This window comes from Phalangium opilio, unplaced genomic scaffold (genome assembly GCF_054372755.1).
Source record: "Phalangium opilio isolate 3A_F unplaced genomic scaffold, DU_Popi_V2 ptg000048l_1, whole genome shotgun sequence".
In the NCBI taxonomy this organism is placed as follows: Eukaryota; Metazoa; Arthropoda; class Arachnida; order Opiliones; family Phalangiidae; genus Phalangium; species Phalangium opilio.
This window is the reverse complement of record NW_028324170.1, coordinates 6,924,603-6,934,216: the sequence shown is the minus strand read 5'-3', so window position 1 is coordinate 6,934,216 and position 9,614 is coordinate 6,924,603. Positions and strand designations below refer to the sequence as shown.

At 35.8% G+C, this 9,614-nt stretch overlaps 1 protein-coding gene across 3 annotated transcripts; it reads right to left on the bottom strand.

The window, feature by feature from the left end:
• Window positions 1–902: 902 nt before the first annotated feature.
• up (Troponin T, skeletal muscle) lies at window positions 903–8,873 on the bottom strand. Of its 3 annotated transcripts, none has more exons than XM_089839904.1 (15): window positions 8,724–8,873; window positions 7,158–7,234; window positions 6,360–6,383; window positions 6,275–6,289; window positions 6,014–6,037; window positions 5,540–5,585; window positions 5,349–5,465; window positions 5,195–5,281; window positions 4,937–5,122; window positions 4,651–4,872; window positions 4,508–4,578; window positions 4,410–4,431; window positions 3,929–4,009; window positions 1,625–2,046; window positions 903–1,370 (listed from the first exon to the last, which is right to left on the bottom strand). In XM_089839904.1, exons 2-14 carry the CDS (start codon window positions 7,181–7,183, stop codon window positions 1,723–1,725), a joined length of 1,245 nt encoding a protein of 414 aa, XP_089696030.1. In that variant the 5' UTR covers window positions 7,184–7,234; window positions 8,724–8,873; the 3' UTR covers window positions 903–1,370; window positions 1,625–1,722. The 3 variants fall into 3 exon arrangements, with proteins under 3 accessions (XP_089696030.1, XP_089696031.1, XP_089696033.1); XM_089839905.1 differs by lacking the exon at window positions 3,929–4,009 and adding an exon at window positions 4,070–4,150 and having other exon boundaries at window positions 8,724–8,872; XM_089839907.1 differs by lacking the exon at window positions 7,158–7,234 and having other exon boundaries at window positions 8,724–8,856.
• Between the last annotated feature and the right edge of the window lie 741 nt (window positions 8,874–9,614).

Below are 9,614 nucleotides of genomic sequence, written 5' to 3'. Positions count from 1 at the left end.
TAAATGGCGGCCAAAAACTTAAAAACCCTTCTTTATGGAATAATGTCCGCGTGAAAAGTAATAAAAAGTATCCCGACGGGCTGACGGACTGTGCCGAGTGCCTATAGGGTGCTACAAAAATATAAGTCATCAGTAAAATCTACACATTATTTATATCATTTTAGATGGAAGTTCTTATTACACGCGAGCGACGCCGCGGGTAACGGCTAGTGTTTGCATATTCCCTTTTTAGCCTTTCCCCATAAATAAATATTGTCATTCAATATCCAATCGTTTTAATATAAGCTCATATTTTTACTTTAAATCATCTTGAAACTAACTTAAAACCATCCTTCAGCCCAACAACGGTGTAAATCTTTGAACAATACTCACAAAATACGAAGAGACGTATCCACAAAATGTTAACGGAGCTAAACCTAATCACCAACACGCTTAGAAAAATCTCCATAAAACGTATAAAGCAATCGAAGACCAAAACTGAAATGGTTTTTTTTCCGTATTTGTAATCACGTGATCACCCGTACTTTGAACTTTCAATAAAAAATCGTACAGAGCAAAACTTTTGTCCTACTGCAGACATGGAACTCAAATTTTGATCTAAAATTCTCGTGCCTCGAAGTGGAAAAAATAGACATCGTTAATTACGCGCCTTTTTCAATTGCTGTGAAATGATAGGAACTAACTAAAATGGTGGGAAAAATGTAGCGTCTATTTTTAAGTCCAATTAATGGTAAAATAATGAGTAATCTTTTAAAAACACCAGAGATAAATATGAATTTATTATAATAATTATAATTTTTGGTTGCGTTAGCTCATTGGCATTTTGCGTGATAAAATGATACTATCACGATCGTCCCTAAATAAGAGGTTCACATACAAACACACTTAAAAACCAAAAAGGAAAAGACCGAAGAAGTTTTTATTTATTAATTAAAGAATTAATAATTTAGTTATTCAGAAGAAAAAATTAGTTGAAAGAATCGCAGTTTTGGAAATTAAAATAATTTAATCATATTACGATGACGTCATAGTGTAGAAATAAAAAAGCTGCCCATTCCAAAAAATGGCTGTCTCGACGAGGCTTAAATTAGGCCCGCACACGAGGTTGGATTTTGATGGAATAAAAAACACTCTCGGAACATTTTATATTCAAATTAAATTGGTACACGAAACGAAAAAAGACAAAAAACGGTGCCTTTTAATCGCAATAAAACAACATTTTTATCGACCACTTCCGATAGCTATCGTCCGCCATTGCCAAGAGACGATTGTCAACAGAATTGGCTTTCCAAACAGTTGCTTTTTTAAAATTAAAATCACAGTTTTTTTAAAAACAGTTTTTAATATAATTTTGGGGATGGCGACTCGGTCTAAGGAATAAAGAACAATAATTGACGAATTAGGCTTAGGAATGGTAAAAAAATGTAGCACGTGTCTCAAAACATCAAAAACTATACTTGGGTCCTTACTTTCTGAAGATGGGCCTAAAATACAAAAGAACTTTTTGCTTTGATTTAAAAAGGTCAGGAGTCATAGAAAAATTGAATTCGATAAAAATTGTTTTGAGACGCGTGCAATTTGTAACTTCCCACACAATATCCATTCGAAATTGAATTATAAATACCTTTATTTGATTAGTATTTAAGCCTGAGTTTTGTTTTCTTTTATAATTTTCTTTTTGCACATATTGTTCCGGTAAAAATTGGTTGTTCGTTTTATAATTTATTCCTCTTCCTCCTCTTCTTCTTCCTCTTCCTCCTCCTCTTCTTCCTCTTCCTCTTCTTCCTCCTCTTCTTCCTCCTCGGGCTCGGCAGCCGCGGGTGCAGGGGCGGATTTTGGTGCCTCCTCCTCGAAGGTGGGGATCGGGGGCAACAAGTCCTCCTCATCGTCGTCTTCTAAGATGCCTCGCCTGTGCGCCGATTCCTTCTTGTTCTCAGGGTGCTCGGGGTCCCATTTGGGAAGGTCCTTGTGTTCCTTTTCCTTGTAGGAGAGCATCCTTTCTTCCCATTGCTTCTCAAGCTCGGCTTCGCTCATGGCTTCCAAACCCTGTAATTTTCATCCAAGAGAAACTTACAAAAGAATATCCCTGGTACATGAAGTATCATCGAACGTCGGACTTCGTTTGGATAACATGGCGTTTTACCCTCTTCAGACGTACCAGAAGAAAATGCTCTTCAGGACGTACTCATAATTAGAAAGAGTTTGTTTATTTTATACCAAATTTGGTTTAATTAAAGCAAAGTTTATGAAACAAACTTTGGTTTATGTAACCTGGTTTTCACACCTCGTCTGAAGAGGGTATTTCATAAACTTTAGATCATCTCTTATAAACTAAGTATCTTCATGGATTAAATTCGGAGAGACCCACGTGAAGATAACGTTGCTTTCGTGATAAGGTTAACTACCGTGATTGGTTAAAGATGGTCACGTCAAATAACATGGGTCACTGGTTATTTGACCTTTGTTTTGGGTTAAACTCCATCGTATGTTAGAGACTATGTTTAAATTAGAGCGATTATGTTTCGGTCGCCGTTTTGAAATGGAACTGGTGACATAGACAGATCACTAATTACTAAAACATTTCAAAATTCATTAAGTTTAACTCTAGATTATTTTCAAATTGATCAAGCCTAAATTTGCTAGGCTTATTATTAGTTAAATTAAGACTAAAATGTTTCAACGCAACATAAACAAGATGTCGTCGCGAAATTTTTCCACGATTACGAAATACGACGTTCGATATTTCGATTTTCTTTACGCGTTATAATTTTCAGGAATTTCTCTACCTTTAAATATTAAATTTATTTGCAAAAATAACGAAAGATTTCGTTATTTAAAAATCTTTATATTAATATTTAAAGATAGAAATATTTGAAAAATTTCAGGAAAATCAGAAAAAGTAAACACCAACAATCACAACATTCAAAACGTTTTTGCCAGTAGTGAAAAAACACAGGCGTGTGTGTATATATGTGTTTCGGAAATCTTTGAAACAAACTGTATGCAGGCATAAATCAGAATATGGTTTGGATCAAGTGGTTTAAACCAATTTAGTTTAAAAATAAATGAAGAAAGTTTTTTATACTGTGAAGATTTTAGGGAGAATTATAAAAATGCTCAATGCCAAAAAAAAGGCTAATTTAAAAACTAGCTTAAAATCCTCTAAAGTGACGTGCCGGATTTAACAAGAAGGTATTTGTTCGTGAAGGAAGAATTTGGGAAATTTTAACAAATCGAATATCATCATTTTAAAGGTTGCGTCGCGCTAAGCCTATTTCTATTTACGCTGAGTTAAAATATAACCCTATATCACTGGCAGTAATATTTAAGCGTAAAATGTTATTTTTAATTAAAGAAAGAACGGAGCATGCGCGTAGATTTTTAATTCCCCTTCGTGTCATTATGAAATTATACCACGTGTTAGGTTCTGACGCCGCGCATAAATGTTATTTTTAGTGTAAAAGCACCGCAATACAAATAATGAAACAATATATTTTGTTTGTCGAATGACACTGCTGCTTTGAAGGGACAACCGGTATCGATTTCACTCTTAGAATGATCTTATTCCCATGCACAAAACTTACAATTCAGTGGAATATTTGCGCCATTCTAAGAGTGATACCGTTAAAATAATAATTAGGTAAAGCTATATATATTACTGCTGAAGAGACAGAGTTTGAAAATAATAAAAATATTTATAAATAATAAAAATATAAAATTAGTTAAATGTCTATGATCTAAACTACCTAAGTAAATCAAAGTTATTAATTAATCTAACAACTTTGACGCTGACGCAACGTTTAGAATTAATGATCAATTAAAAACCGTTACGGTAAAAATGATTTCTCGCACAAATGCAAAAAAGGGGTAAATGGGGGATTGAAAAAACATTGGGTCTCAGACTGTTTTGTTCAATTGTTTTACGTACACCTTCGTAGAGTTTTTTCTTATCGGTGTAGGTTCTCCTGTCGACACGCCTTTCGAACTTGCTGGCCACATTGATTTTTGGCTAAAGGCAAACACGGACAAAAAAACATCTAGATAAGTATCGAGAAAATGATAAACTTACACCCTCAAACAAGGTTTTTTTGTCCACGTAAGTTCTGCGGTCAATACGACGCTCGTATTTGCTGGCAACGTGGATCTTGGGCTATTGGACGGGTGAGGGACAGTAATAGTGACGTCATATTAACAAATTAATTATAAACTATATTCGTGATCAAGCGGGATCCCAACAGTATCTAGGCAACGCTGCTAAATTTAATCTTAAGTGTATTAGGCTGAACGTTGAAGGGATCCAATCCGAGAGCACATCTGTACTTTCTCCGATTGGATCGCCTTCTCAAGCCGGATTCCGCGAAGTAATAACTAATTAGCTAAATAACTGATAATTTAAGTTGAAAACTTACCGGGTGCTTGCCCTCAGCAGCTCTGTAATGAAATGAATAAAAAGATACGGATTTAGATTTTACATTATAGTTGAAAAAATAAATGTAGGCCAACTTACTCGGGATCTAAGCCCTTCTTCAAAGCCTTGTTCCTGTTGATTTGCCTCTGTCGTTCAGCCAATTCTTTCAACTACATAATATGAGATGAGCAATAAGAATTTCGTTGACGATCGAAAGGATTAAATAAAGTTATTGTTTTTACGTCGTAATCTTGTCGTTTCTGCCTCTCTTCCAAATCGTACTTCTCGCTCTCAAGAGACTCGATCTTAGCCCACAATTCACCGGCCTTCTTCTTCAACTCGTCGATTCCCAAACCTTCGATTTCCAAAGGCTTGACACGGAAGGACAGGGCGATGTGCTTGTCCTCTTCCAATTGCTCCTTGGTCTTGCCCATCTCGCTACGAGCGGCAATGACGTTGGAGAACTGCGCCAAAATAATTATACGTGGAGCTAAACCCGACTTCCTTTAAGAAAATACGGTATCGTACCTTGTCAGTGGCGGTGTTTCCAACGGAAGCTCCTGGACCAGCGTCGTCTCTCTTGGAGATGACGAAGTTAGGCCTGATGTTTTCGTTCTTGGCCTTTTCCTTGGCCTCTTGCATAGCCTGTCTCTTACGCTCGGCCTCTTCGAGACGCTTGCGTTTGGCTTCCGCCTCTTTCGCCTTCTTCTCCTCCTATTAATTCAAGACAAAATTCCTAATCATTACTCCGTGACTATTTCTTCCTTAGGTCAAGGTTCAACGTACCATTTCCCGGATTCTCTGCTCTTCCTGTTTCCTCTTGTACTCCATCATCCTCTTCTCTTGTTCGGCGCGCTGAGCTTTACGTTTTTGCTACGGAAATTGTTTCTTAGCGTTAATAAAGGTCGTTAAGCCTAAATGTTAATCCTAATTATGGTACCTGTCTTTGCTTCAGCTTCTGCAACTCTTCCTCCTCCTTGGCTCTTTGGGCACGTCGTTGTTCCATGTACTCCTGCCACATCTGTTCCTCCTCCTCCTTCTTCTTCTTCATCTTCTCCTGTTGGTTGAATTTAAAAATGGAGGAAATTAGCCTTAAGAAAACGAGATACATTAACATTTTAAACTACAAACCTCCATGGCCATTTCAGCTTCAGTCATCTTGGGAGGTTCGTCGGCTCTTTAATTGTAGATGAACGAGATAAAATTGAGGTATTAATGAAAAGAGTTTCGACTAATTGTCATTTGCAACCTTAAATTGCACCGAGTCATTTTAAAGTTGCGAACGACTAAGGGAGAAAACCAATCTTCAGTGCTTAAAAATACATATTTAAAGGCTGTATGACGTCATGGGTTTAGACAATCTCCTGATTGGTTGACAATGCTTAAAACAATGTATTGTCCGCCTTTAAATTTGCACTTTTTGAAAAATTTTGCAAACAAGAAAAACGGGGTTAAAGAGCGAAACGTACGTTGGGATGAATTTAAATAAAAACCAAAATAAAAATAATCAAAAGCCAAAATAAAGCGGTGGGTATATGAAACCAGGATAAAAATAAAAAAACTTTAAAAATAATCAAAATGATCAAAATTAACGCCAAAACTTACTGTCGACTTTTCTGAGATGCGGTTCTAAATTTGAGTGTTTTTTAAAACACAAAAAAAGAAAAAAATACAAAATTTTCTTAAGTTTTTAGTTTAGTTTAGGGGACTAACGATATATTTTAAATCCTCTTTAGGTAACGCGAAAAATTTTAAAAAATATATTTTTTTTATTCTCGGTAAACTAATATTTTTAAATTTAATTAAGTTAATTGAGATTTTAGATATTAAAGTTCTAATCTAAATACTGTATCCACAATTTTTTACCTCTTTAAGGTGCTTCTGTAAAGTTTGAAAATAATTTAATTAATTCATAATTCAGATTAATTCTAATCAGAATTAAAATACTTACGTTTCGACCTCCTCTTCCTCTTCACTGCAAAATTAAATTGTGAAAAAAATTAAAATAATTAGTATTATAATTTATTTAATATTTGAAATAAATAAATGAATTAAAATTAATATTTTTTATTTTTTGTTTCTCAAAAGAAGCATAAAATATTGTGACCGAATAAATTTTCATGCTCTTTTTACAAGCCTGAACAAATAATAGGGGGGCAGAAATGAGATCGAACGATTGACCATAGGTTAATTGGAAAAAATATAGGTATTTTTCAAAAAAACAAGCGTGCGAGGACAAGGGAACAACAAAATTTCCTACTTGTAAACAAAATTAATTCGTCCGGGATTCAAGAGAGTTTTGGAATTTGTAACAAAAATTAAAATTGTGGATCTTTTTCACATTTCACGAAAAATTACGTTTTGGGAAGGGCTTCCAAAAAAATTGGGAATTGAATCAAAAGTTTCCTTAAAAAAGGGGATTGAGGTCAAAGGTTAGCTAATGAATGCGGACCAAAAGGGGTAACTTGGAAAATACAGTGGTCAAGTTAGGGTTGAGGAAAATATTTGGAAATTAACTTGAAATATAGAGTAACTTTTTTAGCCTAAGTCTAATTATGGCTAGCAAATTTGAAGTTTAACTTGGGTTAAAGGTCAAATTTGTAACCAAAGTATTAACCCTGAATTGTTCGTTTTCTTTAAGCCTATTGGGGCAATTTTAAAAAATAATTTGATCGATCAGAAATTTAATATGGCGCGATTTTCGGACAATAACCTTATAAACCTAAGTCGACCGGGGGTCAAATCTTACCTGTACTCTCTTTCGTCGTCCGACATGGTTGAAGACTTTGCAAGCGATGAAACTCAGCGACTGCGCAAAAGGAAGACCTGCAGGGTCAAGCAGGCGAGGGGTCAAGGGTCAAATGGGATTGTGTTTGTTTTGTTTTTGGCGCCATTATAAATTTTGCGCGGCCAACACAATAGCCAAAAGAAAAAGTGTAAAATTCTGCCACTCGCCATAAAATTGAAAACATTTAAATTTAAAAAACACCCAAGTAATGAAAAAAAAATTAAAATTAGTTAGTACAAAGCCTCATTTGTATCATATTGCAGAAATGTGGGTTGAGCTTAGCCTTAAAGCTACCAAATGTCTTTCGCCATTAGGTATTTTCAGGTCTCTCCTTTGGAAATGATCCAAGAATTTCCCGAAAACTTTTCATCTATTTCTGTTTGTTTCAATCTAAGTTTGCTTCGTTTCAAAAGCTAACCCTAATGCATTTTAAGTAGGATTTTCAAAAGAAAAGAGGAAATTTAGGCTTTACTATCCGCCAATACACAGAACCGGTGTGTTCCAGATTTAAAATTTTAAATTTAACTGAAAATAATTTTTTATTACTTGAGCGTTTTTCTGTGGAATCAGCGTAGTAATTGAGACATTGAGGGGGTGTATCGATACTTGAAAAAAAGGCTTAGCTAAATAAATTGTGTAATATTGCCGAAAAAAATAATAATTTTACAAAATACGTTTTGGCAGCAAGACTGCTTTACGTTGAAGAAAATAAAAAGCGAAATAAGCTAGAATTTGGTTGATGGTTGAGAACTAAGATGGTGGAAATGCAGAGGTACCCAACCCCGTTTGAAAAAAAAGGAGAAGTATCTATTAATAGTACCAGCTTACTCTCCCAAAGTCTTCCTATTTGAAACTATTCTCTAAGGGAGAGATCTTCAGAGAAACAGCGATAAGAAATACAGTAGCCATTTTGTAAAATCGCGAAATGTTAAGTATATCAAAAAATTAAATGTAAAATTTGGAAAATAAAATTAAGTTGATGGAAGTTAATAGATTTCCGTTAAATTAATTGTTGCGCAATTTTGTCGATTAACTTTAATCTGAAAGTTGTTAATTATTTTGATTGGCCAGTTATATTCGTAGTCAGTCTCTTTTGAGCTTATCAAATATAGAAAGATATATCAGCGTCATCGTCCATATTGGTAAAAGGTTGCAACCTTGTTATAATTCATTTCCCGAACAAAATAACTACCTTACAGTGGTATAAAGAGGTTGTTCTAAGTCTGAATATGATTGAATTTTGTCTAACTGACCCGATTATTAATTTAAAATTACGTAGTTTAGGAAAGAAAGGCCCAGGGGGTTTTGCATATCGTGATTAAATATGAAAGACTGTCCGAGTTAGGGTCATAAATTTGTGAATATCATGTTCAACATGTTCATCCCGTATCGATAAAAGGGGAGTCGGTCAAAACTGATCATAAACATGCAATCAAATCGTTTGAAATAAAAATAACGAAATTGAACGAAAATTTTTGCGAAACTTTGAGATTAAATAAAGGTATAAATATTGCGGGGTGTACTCACCACTAGATGCGATTTCTACGAGAAATTCCCCGGGAAGGATAATTCGCGAAGAATTCGGGCGACGACTGCGGCAATGGCAACGGGGCCGAGTGAGAAAGAAGCTAAGTGTGCCTACCGCCAAGAGAGGTACCCAATCGCCAGCAATAGGAAAGTTCTGCTAGGGGGCGACAAAGTCGCGACACACGTCCGACCTAAGACGAACTCTAAAATTAGCTCTCAAGACATTAGACTTAACAGAGTACGGAATCTTCTTCTACATACTTTTTCAGCCTAGTTTCTCTCCTCTCCCCTTCCTTTTGAGCTTCATACCATATACGTTGAGTTCTTGCCAAAGATAGACTCAAAGACACGACGCCAGAATGGCACAGGAGGATCAGGTATTTGACGATCGTTTGAGCATTTGGGCTGGGCTGATAACTGCGTCACAAGTTTGGAAGATGTTTTGTGGGTGCTGATTCGATCCACAGTGTTGGATGCCGTACAATGGCTTTGTTAACAGCCGCGAGGGATTTAACCTTTGGCAACTATGAATTCCGTGTGACCTTTCAATTCTGATCACTGCCTTAGATAGGACCAAGGTTACGACCTGATACGTCCTGTTCCAATTGGTCTACCATTATCTTTAAAGTTGATGTTGGTTTGTTCCTCAAGGTTTTGAGTTTGACTCTATACGATGCGCCTTGGTGCAACTTGTTCCTTAGTTAGACACGAGTGACGTTCGTGCACACGTCATGGAAACGGTCCTGAATACGTCATATTTTAGCTGTTTCTCGATAAACTTTGTTGGAACGATGCGTAAACCCACGGAGAGCGATTGTCGGTAGTTTCACCATACCAGTCTTTGGTAATTGTAGGCCAAATGATGTAGATTTTTGTCTAAGGCGGCGCCAC

Excerpts from the sequence above, each read along its gene's own strand:
- up (XM_089839904.1), bottom strand. The coding sequence starts at position 7,183 with ATGTCGGACGACGAAAGAGAGTACAG. Across the intron at positions 5,586-6,013 it reads GCATCTCAGAAAAGTCGACA|AGCCGACGAACCTCCCAAGA; the intron begins GTAAGTTTTGGC and ends CTACAATTAAAG. Across the intron at positions 4,579-4,650 it reads AGAAACGACAAGATTACGAC|TTGAAAGAATTGGCTGAACG; the intron begins GTAAAAACAATA and ends CATATTATGTAG.